The sequence below is a fragment of the Erythranthe guttata genome, chromosome 12 (assembly GCF_056151865.1).
Source record: "Erythranthe guttata isolate IM_541 chromosome 12, IM_541, whole genome shotgun sequence".
NCBI lineage: Eukaryota > Viridiplantae > Streptophyta > Magnoliopsida > Lamiales > Phrymaceae > Erythranthe > Erythranthe guttata.
Genome location: NC_142544.1, coordinates 19,440,302 through 19,458,958, shown reverse-complemented (window position 1 = coordinate 19,458,958; position 18,657 = coordinate 19,440,302). Strand labels below are relative to the sequence as shown.

General features: G+C 33.1%; 3 protein-coding genes across 3 annotated transcripts; 2 read left to right on the top strand and 1 right to left on the bottom strand.

The window, feature by feature from the left end:
* The first annotated feature begins 2,947 nt into the window (after window positions 1–2,947).
* On the top strand, window positions 2,948–5,640 carry TRM27 (nucleolin-like protein). Its single transcript, XM_012980413.2, has 3 exons — window positions 2,948–3,583; window positions 4,100–4,262; window positions 4,978–5,640. Exons 1-3 carry the CDS (start codon window positions 3,098–3,100, stop codon window positions 5,403–5,405), a joined length of 1,077 nt encoding a protein of 358 aa, XP_012835867.2. The 5' UTR covers window positions 2,948–3,097; the 3' UTR covers window positions 5,406–5,640.
* A 724-nt stretch (window positions 5,641–6,364) lies between these two features.
* LOC105956755 (transmembrane protein, putative (DUF247)) lies at window positions 6,365–8,226 on the top strand. The gene has a single exon (XM_012980647.2). The coding sequence runs from the start codon at window positions 6,679–6,681 to the stop codon at window positions 8,029–8,031; it is 1,353 nt and encodes a 450-aa protein (XP_012836101.2). The 5' UTR covers window positions 6,365–6,678; the 3' UTR covers window positions 8,032–8,226.
* Window positions 8,227–11,906: 3,680 nt separating this feature from the next.
* On the bottom strand, window positions 11,907–12,515 carry HRD (Integrase-type DNA-binding superfamily protein). The gene has a single exon (XM_012980359.2). The coding sequence runs from the start codon at window positions 12,513–12,515 to the stop codon at window positions 11,907–11,909; it is 609 nt and encodes a 202-aa protein (XP_012835813.2).
* Window positions 12,516–18,657: the final 6,142 nt, after the last annotated feature.

Here is an 18,657-nt window from a genome sequence, read left to right as displayed (position 1 = left end):
ACCATTTGCTTTATGCTCTAATTTTCTGCTAATTACCTCTAGTTTCATAATTAACTGGTAGTTAATTACTTGGGAAGTGTTTTAATTAGATAAGATGTTTTTTTCTTCTTCTACTTTTTATTTCTCTTCTTTAGTAAATCACTAGTATATAAGATGATGTCTGTATTTACAACAATGTAATGGTAATGTCTGTATATTTTGTGAGAATTAGACAAAAAATACATATTTCGGACAAAGTACCCTGAGTTGTATATTTTAAAGGGGGTCAGCCTCATTTTTTTTTTGAAAGGGTGAAGTGCAATTTGCCCTTTTCTTTAATTATTGTTTTGAAAATTGTAATTTAACCTCTTTCAATATATACAACTTTTTAGAAATTCAATTTGATCCCTTAGTTTTAAAACTTATGAGTTTATAGAATGTGCTTTTATTTTTGCAAAAACATCCACTATGTATCTTGGTCTTTTCACGACTGATCAACGGAAAAAAGATAAATGGGTCAAATGTGACGTCTAAAAATAAGCATAAGGAGGTATTTGCTAGTTTTTTTTTATGAGAAGGGCAAATGTACAATTGTGACTTTCACAAGGGGTAATAAATGCAATAAATAAGGTCCACTAATTTGTCAAAAAAATTCCACCGAGGGGTAATATGGTAAATTGAGAAGAGGGGAATGAATGCGGATCCAAAAACCTGATAGAGTGTCAGAAAATGAAGGTGGGTGGCTGATTTAGACAAATACTTTTCCAAAATTAAGTGATGACTCGGTTCGGTCCGACTGTCGATCTGACCCACCTAACTACCGTTTTCTTCTTGACTTGACAATTCATTTTTTTATTACAGATATTTTTGCTTTTCAATTTATTTATTTATAACCAAAAAAATGAAAATAATGAAGGAGAAAATATAAATAGAAATAAAATAAAACTGAGACAAAAACCTCGATCAAATAAGTCACATGAAGACACGTGAGAGATTACATCGGATAATCGTGTCGCGTGCCGGCGTGCTGCAGCTACCACCACCACCACCACCACCACCAGTCCACCACAACCTTTTTTTCCTTTTCAATACTACCAAATAGTAACAAATAATACTACCGGCCCCTTCAATCCCAAAATTCGTACCAATATTTTCTTTTTACTATTATATACTTTTATTTTTAATTTTATTTTCTGAGAAAATAATAAATATATATACAAAATAATGTATATAAGTGTGAGTTTGGGAGTAAAACAATGGAAACGAAAAGCGACAAAGGAGTGGGGACCACTTTGGCATCTGCTCTCTGACACTTGTTCTGAATAAAAATCTCTGACATGTACAGTTAGAGCAAATTTTATTTTTATTATTATTCTATTACACATACTAGTTGAGAAGACTTGCTAAATACACAGACATGTGAGTGAAGCTACCTTTTTGGTTGCCAAATGCCAATATTATATAATAATAATAATAATAATAATAATAATAATAATTGGGTAAATGGATGTGAATAATGGGCCCAGCCCATATGTTTTGAATGAAGAATTTTCGGAATAAGCAATTGGAGTGGGTAGCTATGAATTAAAATTCAGTCCAATGAGTTAACAATACTAAGCCTATTTTTTGTGGATTTTTCCGTAATTAGATATTTTAATTTTTCTTTTAAAAAAGACCCTTTTATTTTCTTGTTCTTTTGTTCTCCTTAATATGGTGTGTAAATGGATAATCATTTTTTTGGCATATTCCCCCATAGCTTTTAAAAATCAGGGAAAATACAATTTGTAGTTACTCATTGGATTGATGGGCCAGTGAAGCCCATTTACTTATGCCACTACTAGAGAAGCCCGTTTGTGTTTTTTGCGAGTCCAAGTTAGTGGAAGGATTCGTAATCTGATCTCATCCGTTTGATCAATGTTATGTAAACTTATCCGTTCTTTCTCTCACATAAATACTATCTAATTTATCTCTCTTATCTCTCGTTTAGAACCCTACATTCTCTTTTATGTCTCGTTTATCCATAATGCTCTGAAACTCCCTATCAACCGTGTATCAAAATGTCGTTTTGTACATGGCCGACTTTGACCCTTTAGTGGTACCTTCACTGAACTATTGACTTGAGTTCCTTTATATACATTGTTTCGTTGACATCTTTCATGGAAATAATAATATAAATCCGACTTATATTTAATTAATTTGTAAAAAAGGCGATCAAGATTGTAGGCAACACCATACCTAACTCCATACTTTTTCAAAATCCAAAATTTCAAAATTTCTTGCAATCTTGATCAATTACAAATGGTACAACTCAAATCTACACAATTTTGAAATGGTACAACTCAAATCAGAAAAGATTTTTGTACCTCATAAATATTGATGACTCTGACAGTTGGACATAGGAAATGGGGTTAAATGTCTTTTGGGTTTTGAATTAAAGTTAGTAGTAAATGGACAGTAATTTGTACGGGCCTTGTCATATGATAGTGGGAGCGGCCCTCTTCACGCATGCATGCATTTCACCATACCTTAACAAACTCTTCATACTAATTGGTTCATTTTTTTAATAATTAAAAATGTATTTTAATTCAAATAAAAATATAACTCAATGAGTTTAAATTCAATTTTTAATTTCGGAAGGTCTATATAATATTGGGAAAATTACAATTTTAACCCCTCAAGTTTGAACTGATTATACACTTGGTCCTCCATGTTCAAAAAAAATACATTTAGTCCCTCATGTTTCAGTAATTCAACACTTGTGGTCTTTTCCGTCAATTTACCGTTATTCCTTCAGTTAAGGCAGTGACGCGCACAAGCTATTCCATTAGTACTAACGGAAAATTGACGGAAAAGACCACAAGTATTTATTTTTCTAAACATAAGGGACCAAATGTGTAATTTGTGCAAGTTTGAGGGGGCGAAAACTGTATTTTCCCCATATAATAATACATGAGGCTCTTTCTCTCTCATTCTTTCTCGCCATCACTTTTAGTAGTATTCAGAGCTTCTTTCCCACTTTCAAACCCCTGCGATCCTCAAATTCACATATTTCAAAATAATTTCATATTTTCCCCCAACTTTATATATAATTATAGTTTGCAGCCCATAATTGTTTGAGATGATGGCTCATAAACAGTACTTGTTGCATGAGCTACTGGAAGAAGCTCAGGAGCCTTTTCAATTGCATACCTATATTGCAGAGAAGCGCTCCCAATTGAATAAACAGAGCAACCTCTGTTTCTTCACGCCGGAAATCAGAACATCGCCGGAGATCAACCCGTGTAACTGTAAGTCCCCGGCCAACGGCGCCGTTTTCCTTCTGAGGATCCAAAAACACGAGCAGTCAGAACTTCCTAAATCGCCGGCGATGAAAATCGCTGGGTTAGGGTTTTTTGGGTCTTTTCTGAAAATCCTGAAAGATCGGAGTAAGAATAAAAAGCGTGGCATGAGAAGCGATGAACCGAAAGAAGAGGCTATTCGAGAAACGCGATTTTGCTCGACCCCGTTCAGATTTTCTCCTCGCAAAACTCCGCCGTCATCCTCCGGCCATCGAACGCCGGATAGCTGTTCTCCGGTGGTTTCTCCGATTAGTCAAGTAAATAAGGTTTTGTCTTTTTCTCCCACCCTTATTATATTCAAACGGCGTCGTTTTACATTGTTGGTAAATTAAGACTGATTGGGTGGGTGAAATATGGATTTCCTTTGACTCGCTTATGCTGTCGGTGTATGAATATACTATTTTACCCTACATTTTTGGCTTAAAAATTATTGAATAATCCACCAATAATAATACAACAGATCAAGAATTCAAGTTACCCTACATTTTTTTTTTGAATTTTTTAGGTATCAGAAAATCTTTATTTTATATTATTTATTATTAAAGATAATTTTTTGTCCCGGCATATAATTAATTTCCCCACAAAAGAACAAAACTCAATTTAATTAGTCCTCTTTGGATTCTAATGATGATTACTGACGTAGTAACCACCATGTTATAAATTATTAGCACGCATATATTCCAATGAAATTGCTGCATTAATAATCTTAACAGTATTGTTTATTATATTGCTAATTAATTCGGATATATATCTATTTTGTTAATATTTTATTATATATGTAGGAGAAAGAAAATTACACAGGGGTAAAAGATTCAGTAGAAGAGGAAAAAGAACAATGTAGTCCAGTATCTGTGTTAGATCCTTTCTCGGAAGATGACGATGAACATGAAAGCGTCGATGCAGACGAAGATTACGATCTCGACAGAAGCTACGCGAATATTCAAAGTACGTAATTAATAATTATATATATTAATTAATTAGTTCCATCCAATATAAGTTTAATCAACTGTGCTCCACATAATATGCATGTAGTAGTAGTAGGATTTATGATACTGATCACAAGGCATGCATGCATTCATCATATATATATATATATATATATATATATATATATATATATATATATATATATATATATATATACATTTCTAATTTATATATATAATTTACTAATTTAGTAATCATGTAGTTATAACTTGCACATCAGTCTGTCTTGAATGTGATCTCATTTTGTCGCCTGGAAGGTAATATATGATAAGATTTTCAATAAATTATGTACGGCCCACAATAATTAAGTTGGTGGAATTTAATTTCGCAATTATTGAATATTTTTTCAAAATTATGATCTGTATTAATTCTCACTCCTATAATGTTTCTTGTCTTAATTTCAAAATTTCAATCTTTAATTATCTGTCTGTTCATCATTAATTAACCTTCATCTTATTTAACACTTTGTGGAGTCGTGGAACGATTTAGGGTGACAATTAATCGGACGGATTTTATCGAAATCACGATTTTCCATTGTTTTAAATGAAAGATTAATTCTAATTCCGTTCCAAAAGGACCCCAAAAAAAATGAAAATCGGAATTATAATCATGAATAATAATAATAATAATATTGGATCCAATGAAATGTTGTTGTGGTCTAAATGATGTACAGGAGCAAGGCAGCAGCTTCTGGACAGGCTTAGAAGGTTTGAAAAACTAGCAGAACTTGATCCAATCGAGCTCGAGAAGAACTTTCTGGAAACTTCAGACGAAGACGATGAATACGAAGAACAAACCGTAGAATCCGCGAAAGAAGAGACGCAATTGTCGACACTGTACAGGAAACAATGTGTAGCAGACACATCATTTGTCAACAACCAAGTTTTCAGCCAATGTTCAACCCTTCATAAACACGATAACAAAATTTCGCATCGCAAACTAACTGATGAGATAATCGAGTTGGATTTCAAGAGAGAGTTAGATGGGTGGAAATGCTTTACGGAGCAGGTGGCAGAGACGGCGGCAGATCTGGAGTTAGCAATTTTTGAAGTGTTGGTGGAAGAATTGTGCTCAGAGGAGTTTGTATTACTACATGGATGAACAACAAAATTAATTAATTGCAAATAATATATATATGAATGATTCTTGTAGAGTTGGGGTCCAATTGTACGGATGGACTAATGGCCCATCAAGATCAGAGACAAGTGCTAACGCCCCTATTCTTGATCCATTAATCCAATTGTGGCCTCCTACTTTTCTTTTATTGGGCCTATGTCATTGTTGTTTTATTTTCCTTTCTTGGCATTAAGAAAAATCAAAAAAAACATTTTCATTATTTTCATTAGTCGAAGACCCGTCTACTGTCGCCCATCGCCTAGCTGTGGTAAACGAGCTGAGCCGGCTCGTTTACTCGACAAAAGCTTTTACTCAAGCTTGGGTTTTTTGAGTACGACTATTTTTTGAGTACTAATAGTCGAGCTCGAGCTCGAACTCCAGCCTTCGAAAACAGGCGAGGTCGGCTCCTTTACACACCTTCCATCACCGCTCACGAACAAAATAGTAGTTTACATGGTAGGAGAACCTATTAAGGTATCCATTTATGTTTTTTTGAGCTTGTCGATTTTTCAAGTTTTTTTTTTTTTAAATATGTTCCCATTTTTATTACCATACATGTCGATTTTTTGTGTTTTTTCGACATGCATGTGTCGAAATTTTTAAATGTGGGGGAAAAATTGAAAAATAAATATTGTTCAAGAGAGTCTAAGCGGAACATATATGTTGTAAACCGGAAGTAGATTGGAAATAGAATCCCGGTCAAGTCAGTCGATAAATCTTGAAATGAGATATGCCCCGCAATAATCAAAGGAAACTAGATGGTTTAGTCAAAATGAATTCTTGTTTTAACTAAACAGTTATGGATGACCTTACAATTTCTACTCGAATCGACCAATCCGATAGATTTTCCACGTTCATAGGAGTGCGTCTATATTTTTGCTTTATGAAAATGATCTTTTGTGGGTTACTAATTTGCTTTGAAATCAAAATCGACGGAAATTGAAAATTTCGTTCCAATTTCTATAGTCAAGAAGAAATTTGCTTGGTTCTTGAATTTGATGAAACAAAAGGGTAAAACAGTAAAAACAGGGAGTTAGTAATAATTAGTGACTGAATTGTCATCATAGTTTGGCTCTTTGACAGCGACAGAGATATGTAAGCTAAAATAATACAAAAATCTCCATTGTTTACAAACTTCTCCCCTCCACTCTTCTCTTTCTGAACATGTTCAATGAATGAACGAATGAAAATGATTACTTTCCCGTGAAACGAACATTCCACTTTCCAATCTTCACGGAATATTCCTTTTTTTGTCGATATGGGCAGCAGTTCTGCTGGAGAAATTGAAACCGCCGGCGACCGCCCCGCCGGAATCTGGCAAGTCAACGTCGACAGACTGACTTCTATGCAAAAGAAAATCGCCGACTCGCCACAGATACTGAGCAGATCCGCCGGCCGGAGCACTTGCTCAATCTTCAGAGTCCCCCAAAGCCTGATCGACATCAACGGCCGCTGCTACCAGCCCCACATCGTCTCCGTCGGCCCATTCCACCACGGCAAACCCAACCTCAAAATGATCGAAGAGCACAAGTGGCGATTCCTCGGCTCTCTCCTCAAACGAACCCGAACCAAACCCTTGGTTCTGGAGGATCTATTGAAGTCCGTTCAGCCACTCGAATCCAAAGCCAGGGAGTGCTACTCCACCGCCATCAATTTCACCGTCCACGAATTCACCGAATTGCTGGTTCTCGATGGCTGCTTCGTCGTCGAGCTTTTCAGAAAATTCGGCGGCGTTGTTGCATTTGAAGCCGACGACCCCCTGCTTTCGATGTCGTGGGTCTACCCGTTTTTTCTTAGGGATTTGATCCGACTCGAAAACCAGATCCCCTTTTTCGTTCTCCAACGCTTGTTCGATATGACGATAATGCCCTCCGAACAATCCGGCCCCTCCCTATCCAATTTAACCCTCACATTCTTCAACAACGCCCTCCAAAGATCCGACGAATTCGTCCACAAATTAGGCGAAATCACCGGAAAACACTTGCTCGATTTGCTCCGTTCGAGTTTCATTCCAGAAGGCTACAGAGAGCCGAAGCAAACCCGTTACCCGAACACCCACGTCATCCAATGCATTTCGAAGCTCAGGAAAGCCGGCATCCATCTACAGCCCGGAAACTCCGAAAACTTTCTAGTCGTGAAATTCAGGAACGGAGTCATCGAAATGCCGACCATAGCGATCGACGATTTCATGAGCTCGTTTCTGCTGAACTGCGTGGCGTACGAGCAGTGCCACAGGGACTGCTCCAAGCATTTGACGACGTACGCGACGCTGTTGGATTGCCTGATCAACACCGCAAAAGACGTCGAGTATTTGTGCGATAAGAATATTCTCGAGAATTACTTCGGGACGGATGCTGAAATAGCGAGGTTTATCAACAACATGGGGAAGGATGTCACGTTCGATATCGATATGTGTTATCTGACGGAGGAGTTTAATGAGGTGAACAATTACTACAAGAACCATTGGCATGTGCATTTGGCGAGTTTTAAGTACACTTATTTCAATACGCCGTGGTCTTTTATTTCAGCGTTGGCTGCTTTAGTTCTTTTGCTTCTTACTGTGGCTCAGACATATTTTACGATCTTGGGTTATGTTCGCCCGGCGGCGTAGGAATGAATCGGTACTAATTTGTTTTTCGATTTTTCGATGTGTTTATTTGTGTGAATGAAATATACTCTCTTTTTGATTCACCCTTTTGTTGTAAATTGTAATAGTTGGAGTCTTGGTTTGTGTTGTGATTTACGCGGGAAATAAATGTCTTACAGAGGAGCAGGGGATTTTTTGTATTTTACACCCCCATGTTTATTGTGATTGTTAACAGAACTCATTTTATTATTTGTATTTGTATAAATTTGAATGTACTAAAATATATTGCCATCGTATGTTTAATTGCGGAATTTCGTACTCTTAACTACGATTTTTAGATTAAAATGACACATATGCCCTTTAATAACATATAAAAAAAATCCAAAAAATATCAAAAAGAATAGGGTAAATTAGGGACTATTGCATGAGGTAAGATCAAATTACGAAAACCCACACATGTTTGGGTAATTACAACTACCCTTCAACTATGACATTTTTTCACGTCCACCCTTATTGGGTCAAATTCAACATAATCTTCTAGATTCCGTGGAATAATCTCTAGTTTGTACACGTTTTATGCAAAAATGTTGTTTATTATGCATCACAATCTGATGTTTACATGTTAAGAGACATATCTTATAATTATCTTGTTTAAAAAATGTGGAGCTCGAATATAGTAAAATGAGTAATAATTGGAGAATATTCCATATAATCTAGAAGATTCCACTAAATTTGACACCGCAAAGGTCGACGTTTAAGAAGATTCATAATTTAGGAGAGTAAGTATAATTACTCAAACATGAGTAGTTTTTCGTAATTTGACTTAACCTAAACCTAAAAGGGTTGATAGTGATTTACCCAAAACAATAACATACATGACTTTTTGGCGACTAAAAAAGATAAATGAGTTTTGCGCCGCCTCCCCCAACTACCCAACCCCACCCCCACCCCCTCCCTCTTTTATTTTTATTTTTGGTTTTTTGAAAGGTCAAATCCCAAAACACTGACTGACATTCAAAATTAGAATCCCATATGGTTATATACGCCTAACCTTGGTGGTAATCATAATTCAAAGGTGTATTACTACGTAATTTGATAGTGATTAACATTTTAACAACAATATAATCAATTCAAGTTGGCTGCAAATTGAGTTAAAAAAAAAATAGCTCACAACATGAGAGAGAAGAAGCCCTCTCCGGTTGAGCAACTTTGACCATTGAAAAAGTCTCCCACAGACAAAGAAGAATGAATAAATTTTGAATAAATAAATAAAAATGATGTTTACAAAGGTTGATTAGTCAAACTAATCTGCATTAACAGGTCAAGGGATTGTTTATCTATCTATATATACCATAATCCAACTCCTCATTTTTCATTCAGACAAATACACAAACACATTCTCTACAGCTTCAAGTTTCAACCAATCAAGCAACATCTCCGTTCTCTCAGCAAAAAAAAAAATCAAGACGTGAAAATGTTGGGTGGGGTTTTGAACTCGATTCACCATCACTTTCGGGATCACAGAGAAATCGATTTCTTGGATGGGCTTCATACTCTTCAAAAACATTGTACGACCACAGTTCATGAATCAAAAGAAGAAAACAGATTCAATGTGAAAGGGCACGAACTGTTGGAGAATTTTGTTTCCAATAAGAATATTCCAGTTCCAATTAAAAGATTAATAAGAGAAAACTTACATGATTTTGGGGAAAAGCCTGCAGCTGCTTCAGATAAGCTGGAAAAGTTGATCGGAAAATCAGAGGCAGGTGGAGAGAAGGATAAAACGACGTCGGATAGAGGAGTAAGTGAGGATATGTTTACATCGGAGGCGGAGGGGGAAGAACAAAGACTTGAGAGATTCAGAGTGAAGACTGTAAATGTTATTGGCTTAGGAGTTGTCAAGGAGGAAGGGCAACAATAGGCAAAATTGCAATACCATTTATTTATTTTTTTTATTTATTAATATTTAATCATGTATGTCTATATAAAAAAATAATAATAATAATACATGTGGAAATGAAAATCCTTATTTAATCATTTAACTTTTTGTTTAATTCATATATTCGACTATATTTTGATAGTTCTTCAACAATCAAAGAAACTAAAAATCTATAAGGTTTTGTCAAGTGCTACACGTCTAATTTTATTTACGAGTTATTACACGAGAGTTCTGTTTACCTGACTATGTACATTTATGTATTAGATTTATTTTATTTTTTTATAAAAAAAAAAAAAATTAAATAGAGCTTGTGTATCTTATGGGCCTTGCCAGCAAGTAGCTAGAAGCTAAGATGATTATGGGACCAATTAAATTTCTTGTAATTATAATTGATTATAAGAAAAAAAATAATTACTAGTTAGTGTGGCTGTAACCACCTATTTAATTTGCTCTTTCAACTGTCAAAAGGCAGCAATCGTTGATGTCATCTTCTCCATGAACAGTTGAGACTTAATTATCAACGTATTAGCGAGTCAAAAGACATGATTATTACGCTAACTTTCTTTTGCTTAATCTCTAATTATCACTAATTACCTACTCCACCAAAATTATTGCTACCTTATACACACTGTTGCACTACATGGCCCAGATGCGATCTTCCACAAAGCGTAGTTTCTGGGGGAATTCTTTTGTTACTTGCAAAAACTCGTTTTTATTCGAGTCAATTTAAACACTTTATTGTTCGACTCAATTAAAACTATAATTTGAAAAAGAAATTTAAAGAGGGCAGTTTTTAATTCACATAATCTTCTGATGTATAGGAAGAAGAATATTAACTACTGTAGTAGAAACTTAAATGTATATTGGTAACTAAATTAAATATGAACACTTACGTTGTGTTAAATTAAATATTCTAGTAGCTAAGCTTATTAGTCACATTTTATTTTGAATCGGTCGGAAATGACACTTCATTTTTTGATTAAAAAAAAATCAGTGGCCGACGGTCAAGCTCCAATCGCTACATGTTCGTCATACTAATTGCGCGATTTCTGAAATAGTTAAAAGAATCAAAAGATACGATGAATGAGAGAGTTAACAGAAAGTAAGAAAAGAAACACAGAACTCAATGTAACAGTTGTTAAAAAAACCCTAGGAAAATCAATGATTAAATAATTCCTAAATTGACTAAACTAATTAATTATAACATAGCCCGATAGCTTAATTTTTCGTTTTAGTCAAAACTCAATTAAATACTTGGTTAATCTAGTTATATCATGATTCGTTGATGCAACAAAAGCGATCAACGAATTAATTCTCGATAGTAATCTAATTAGATAACTATATGATAAAGCTATATATTTTACTCAACTTAATTATATGATTATTTTGGGTGAGGAAACATGCTAGAATCAAAATAGGTTTACAAGATGTTACACCAAATTAATGAGTCACGATAGGTAGTTTTTCCACATTTTATACACACATACATGCATATATATACATATTGTACGTGCATGGCGGTAAAATATGTATGGGTGTATATATGTAATCCGATTATGTTCAATGAATGTAGCATTGAACAAACCCTAGAATACATACTGAAAGGTTTTATAAATATTTGAGGTGGATTAGGTGCAATTAATAAAACTTATCAAGGCAAAGAACATATGAGAAGAGGCAGGAAATCTTATATTACAAGCAACAATAACTATCTAATGAACTTGCAATACACTCATATATACTTTCATAATTATATTTGATTATCAAATATATATATATATATATTTATTTATATATATAATTAATTAACCAGTACTCCACAGTCCACACACGTAGTCAATCTTCCAACAGAGATTAATTACTAGCTTATAATTTATTGAAAAAAACAATATTCTTCGAACTAGCTAGACGTATAATTAAGTACGTTTAGGTATGGTACGTGCAGTGCGCATTTAATTAATTAGGGATAATTCCAGAGGTTATGATCATCATTATAATAGTAATTAGCATCATAATTATTATCAGCGGGAGGAGCAAGGCGCGGTGGGCTAATCATCATTCCTTGAGCCATGTTCACAAGAACATTAGGCATATCAAATATCAAATCCTCGTCAACAAACTCTTCATCATGATCAATATTATTCCATCCCGGGAATATTATTTCTTCATGAGACCGTGCCGCTGCCGCCACCTCATCAGTTTCGGGTATATTATTATTCCGGCCGAAGATAGCATCTCCGGCGGCCCCAGCCGCAGCAGCCGCGCCGGCGGCTGCAGCCTGAATATCCTGCGGGGACGTGGAAGCAGGAACGGGATGAGAAGAAGCTGAATTGGGAAAGTTGAGTTTCGCTTGTGTGCCCTTGAGAGCCAGCGCCGCCACGTCATATGCAACAGCCGCCATTTCAGGGGTGGGGAATGTGCCCAGCCACACCCTGTTCGGCGTCCGCGGCTCCCGAATCTCGGATACCCATTTCCCGCTGCTCTTCCTCCGCCTCACTCCCCGGTAAATCGGGTGTCGCCCGGAAACCCTGCCGCCGCCGCTTCCTCCAGTAGATTGCGACGACGACATTGTATATATATATATATTATTAATATTCCATATGCATGAAATGGTGATACTGATTCCATTTATATAGATTTATATATACGTGTTGCCTTGCTGTACTAGTGTGAAAATTTTAGAGTTAGAATAATTTGTCTGAATAATTTTAGGGCAAGTTGAGAAGAAATTACAAAGTGCAAACCAGTTGTGAATTTCTGGGTTAATGGATTTCTGGGTTGGGTTAATTATACTGTTGTTGATGGAGATTAATTTATTTATTACACTATATATATATATAACAGTACTCATGAGTTAGTGATTCAATATATCTCAACGTACCTTTTGTTTTTTTTTTTTAAATTTTATTTTTAATAATATAAGAATGTTTTATTTGCTGGAAATGGAATGTGAGACGTACGTTGATGTTATATGGTGTCTAATCCAATTTTGACCTCTCGCATTATTGTCAACTGATCTAACTAACAAAGGTTCGTTGTGATAATTAAAAAATAAAATTAAGAGAAAGGATAATTTTATTAAGAAAAGGAGATAAGAATGGGGAAAAATAAATTAAAGAGAAAGAGATTTCTCGTAGTGTTACGAGTCTTTGTAATCTCTATAAACCAGTGGTGTTTCCATTAATAAAGAAGCTGCTGCTATCTTCCGTGAATGTAATTAAGCAATAATTTCTTCAAACGTGACCATCTGTCTCTTTAATTCCTGAATTAGGATGTTTTGTGTAATGTGTAATAATTGCTTAAAACAATTGTGCACAGTTTGAGAGAGTTAGTTGAATTAACAAACACTAGATTTCAGTACGGACAACACGTATTATATAGTGACCCCAAAAAAATAGTCACAATAATAATGAACTATTACTGATGAAAAAAATAAATATTGTTGACACCACGAATTAATATTTTTTTTAATCATATTTATATATATATTCCCAATTGTACGGATGATGAGTCAAAGTGGTTTGTAAGGTACATGGATTTTGACACGCACCAAGGGAACACAAATGTATTTAAAAATGATAATTAAACTGGCATTCCATAAAGGATAAGTTTTTTTTTTTTTTTTTTTTTTTGGAAATCTTCAAGTTGATGGGCTGTCACACCAATTCGGCAGACAATGTCAAAATTTCATTTTAGGTATATATTTCATAAAACTAAATGAATAGATAAATTGATTCATGGCCACGTTATTTAAATTGTTTCTCAAAATACGGCCCATTATACTAACATGAGGCCCACGTATATTTCGGCTACATATCCATTTACCTTAAATCCATTTATTTTTTATTCATCAAAATGTTAGAAATTACAGTAAAGCCTCGATAAATTAAGTAATTTCACCTAATTAATATTCCCCTCGGTCCCAACTTGGTGAAAGCTAGTTAAATTGTTAATGCGATAGTTTAATATTCTTCTAAATTAATAGAATGTTAATAGTCTCAATCGTATTAATTTATGTAGGTCTAACTGTACAGGAGAAATAACAAAATTAAAAGTATACATGAGAAGCCACTCATAAGTTGAAACGTGTCATACTCGGGACCATTAACGATTTAACGTTTGACTAATTATCTCGACCGAAACAATAATCGCACTTTAGTTCCATGGCTTTCTTAAGTACAATGATTAATTTTTTTTTTTATGTTGACAACTCATTCCCAGGGTATAGCGATTAGACAACATTGAGATAATGAGGTCCCCTGTTTATTTCTAAAATTAAATGTTTTCCGACCACTAATCAATTCCTTTTTTGACCTTATTTAATTGGGAAAATTTGACAAACACCCCTCATCACACAAGTGTAGTTACAACAGGCCCAAATTTATTTCACATTTTTAAGATAAATCCAACACAATTTTTATTAATTTAAAATAATTAAGTATCACCATTATACCCCTCATTATTTTCTATCCAAATCTTCTGATATATATATATATATATATATATATATATATATATATATATATATATATATATATATATATATATATATATATATATATATATATATATATATATATATATATATATATATATATATATAAAATTAATGTTAACGAAAATGAATATCAACAAACTTGCTCTGCAAACTCTCGCTCTCTCACTCTCACTCTCTCTGTCTCACTCTCTCACACATGCACACACACACACACTCTCTCTCTCTCACACACACACACACACTATAACGGCAATGAATATCAGCAAACTTCCTCTGCACCGGTTGCAATGGCAATGGCAATGGCAATGGTGGCTTCCTCAGCCTTGTCGCCGCCACCGTTCCATGATCCGACTTTTCCGATTTCTCATCATCGCAGATTTGAGATTACCCGACTCACGTTTTCTCCTCCACCTGATGTGGCGGCGGCGGCGCCGCCAACATTAGAAAGAGGTGGCGGAGCTGCATTTGCCAATCCCGAAGCAATGCTCCACATGAGAGAACTGCTCATCCAGCCCAGCCGTCTGCTTGTAACCTTCAGTTCTCACCTTGATGGGCGGCAAATTTGCCATTGACGGCGACGAAGAGCTTGTTTCCACCAGAAAGACTTCATGAGCATTATTAGCCTTGCCCACAACCTGTTTGCTTAACGAAAACCACTCTGCATTTATAGAGTGGTTTTTGTGAATTAATAAGTTTATATATAGTGAATTTTTGTAATGAAATTTGTTAATTATATTGTGATTTTCATTAATTACATAGCGGTTTTTATTAATTGCAGAGTGGTTTTCGTTAATTGATAATTTTTTACTGATTTTTTTTAATGGAACTCGTTAATTACATAGTGATTTTCGTTCATTACAGAGTGGTTTTCATTAATTATAGAGTGGTTTTTGTTCATTGATAAGTTTATAGTGAATTTTTGTAATAAAATTTGTTAATTACATAGCGGTTTTCATTAATTGCAGAGTAGTTTTCGTTAATTGGTAAGTTTTTACTGAATTTTTGTAATGAAACTCGTTAATTATATAGTGATTTTCGTTAATTATAGAGTTGTTTTCATTAATTATAAAGTGGTTTTTGTTGATTGATAAGTTTTTAGTGATTTTTTTAATGGAATTTGATAATTACATAGTAATTTTCGTTAATTTACAGAGTGGTTATCATTAATTATAGAGTGGTTTTTATTAATTACATAGAGATTTTCGATAAGTTTATAAGGGATTTTCGTAACAAAATATTATAATCGCATAGTGGTTTTTTTGTAAGTTTATAGTGAATTTCAATTTGTAAAAATAATTTTTATTTTAATAAATTTAACTTTTAAAAAAAGATGTATAAAAACAATCATTTAAAAAATAAAAAAATACGACAAAACTAAAACATAAATTAAAAAAAAAACCAATTAATTAATTAACTAATTGAAGGAGAAAGAGGCGTGATAGGAGATAATAGGGGATGGTGGGGAGAAAATAGGGGGATTTGCATATCTACCAAAAAATAATGGATTTTTTAAAATAATATTATATGGAAATTTTATGTAATATTAAATAGGGGTATTTTGGATAATTTGAGTCAATTGGATTTATAACAAATATCAATTAAAAAATTGGATTTATCAAGAAGTCAAATTTCAAAGAGGGGTGTTTGACAAATACCCCCTATTTAATTTGTTCCACTTTCTTAGACAGTCTTTTTAAATATAAATATTTTATAGTGTATAAATAGAAAATCCAATTGAAATTAATTTATTTATAATAAATTTAATTATATTTTGGTAAAAGAAGAAAAGTGAGAGGGTGGTATAAATACTTGTAGGTGAGGAGCGTCAGGCGGAGGGCAGTGGTGCAGCACCTGATCAGCTTGGATTATGGGCCACTATTCATTTATTATATAATTATATTTATTTTACAATTCATCACTTCATTTATTTATTTATTTTATTTTTTATTTCTCAACAATATATATAAATATATATATATTTTTATTTTATTTTGGATTTTAGTGGCAAATAGGTCTTCCTTCACTAGTGTATTTGAAATCTACTTTATATAATATCATTGAATTTATTTCGTACAACATTTTTAATTTGGTGGAATTGAAATAATTAAATGAAAAATGCAATTTACACGGAGAAATGAAATGAAATGAAAAGTGAAAAAATAGTACATGAATGTGGGGTGGGGGGTTAACCTCCCTATTCACATGGGGCAGCCTAGAAAAGGACCAACAAAACTTGGGCCACCCTTCCTAAGTGTAACACCATAGCCTTAATTTCAATTCTTCACATTTATTATTATTATTATTATTATTATTATTATTATTATTATTATTATTATTATTATTATTATTATTATTATTATTATTATTATTATTATTATTATTATTATTATTATTATTATTATTATTATTATTATTATTATTATTATTATTATTATTATTATTATTATTATTATTTATTTTGCTGTGCTAAGCGCTAGGTTTTATTTAAATTGATGGATAATGGTTTTCAATATTTACATTAATTGGTTAGTTGAATTGAGTTGGTGTAATGGTCAATAATCAACCAACCCAATTCACGAAAAATCCTAGAATTTATTTACATCAACATTTTAAATTCTCGGTATTTTTTATTTGAACTTTAGGTTATAGTTTTAGGTTCTTTAGTGGAATTCAAATTAAAAGATTATAACTTATATATAAACATACTAGAGAAGTCCAAAATAACCATCATGACCTCTGCATGACCACAATTTATTTTTTGTCTTTTTAAGAAAATTCCACCATAAAAATTTATATTTAATCATTTAAAAGTACTATACATTTGTTTTTTTGTTGTAATTTTTTTTTTTCTCGCAGCACCAATTATTAATTCCATTATTTGAAACTGATATGTATGTAAGGATTTTCGAAGGCCTTTCCAAGGTTATTTTTTCACATTCAAAATCAATATTCAAACATTAACTAATTAATATTTACTTTTCATTAATATATTCAAACATAATTCGACGAGTACAATATAAATTATATCATTCAAAACACCTCTCCCTAAAAGAAATTAATTAAACCTTCTTTGCAATTAATAATACAGCAAAATATGTATAACTAAAATCAACAAAAAAACAGCTTATATCATTGAATGTATATCTTTCAATCAAAATCAAACATTAATGTCGAATATATATTTGTCAGTTTTCATACCAAACTTTTGTCACGCCTGCTTGGAGCTGTTACTCAACATACATATAAATATCTGTCTCATCAAGACACACACACACACACACACACACACATATATATTTATAATAGTGTATTATAAATAAACTATTCCTCAAAAAAATTATACATATATGAGTTATGACTAAGTTATTACAAGAAATTATTTTCATCTTATTCGTTCTATATAACTTTATATAAGGTTAGACAAATATAAAAAAATAAAATTTATCTTCAGAGTTCTTTTATATTATATATATAGTACGCATCTACTTACTTTATTTCAACATAATTTAATTTATATATTTTAGTACACTCATCGTGTATGTATCTAAATGAAGTGCTGTTGAGAAAAGCAAACACGAATAATATATATATATATATATATATATATATATATATATATATATATATATATATAGAGAGAGAGAGAGAGAGAGAGAGAGAGAGAGAGAGAGAGAGAGAGGTATTTGCATATAGTAACACTGTTAATTAGGCAGTGGGTATAATAGGGTTATAGTAGGAACAAAAAGAATAAGCAGAGGAGAAGGCATTAATTATGTTTAAAATAAAAATCAAAACTTAAGCAAAATTGAATGAGTGATAGAGCTAATTAATTAGTAAGACTCATCATTCTTCTTTGATTAGTGATGACGTCATAATGCGTGTGCATCCTCCAGATGCGAAAATCTCAGACAAAGAATCAGTTCATTTAGGAAGAGACAACACACAAATCACAATAATATATATATAATAATCTTATTACTGTAGATACATACAAATATATATGTGTATATATATGTATGAGCGTATTGAATTCGTGTTTCAGATGATCAGTACAGGCTCCTGGCCACAACCTCTTTCCGAGTGTCAGTATGTGTGAGAGAAACAGTTTCTCTATTGTGGGATTTCGAGCACTCACTGTTCATCCTTACTTTTTGATGAGAGAGAAACTAGAGAGAGAAAGAGAGAGGGAGAGAATCGCCATTAAAATATATAT

Bases quoted from the DNA above. Each gene is read 5' to 3' on its own strand.
- HRD (XM_012980359.2), bottom strand. From the start codon at position 12,515: ATGTCGTCGTCGCAATCTACTGGAGGAAGCGGCGGCGGCAGGGTTTCC.
- LOC105956755 (XM_012980647.2), top strand. From the start codon at position 6,679: ATGGGCAGCAGTTCTGCTGGAGAAATTGAAACCGCCGGCGACCGCCCC.
- TRM27 (XM_012980413.2), top strand. From the start codon at position 3,098: ATGATGGCTCATAAACAGTACTTGTTGCATGAGCTACTGGAAGAAGCT. The intron at 3,584-4,099 runs GTTTTGTCTTTT...TTATATATGTAG, and splicing joins CGATTAGTCAAGTAAATAAG to GAGAAAGAAAATTACACAGG. The intron at 4,263-4,977 runs GTACGTAATTAA...AATGATGTACAG, and splicing joins AAGCTACGCGAATATTCAAA to GAGCAAGGCAGCAGCTTCTG.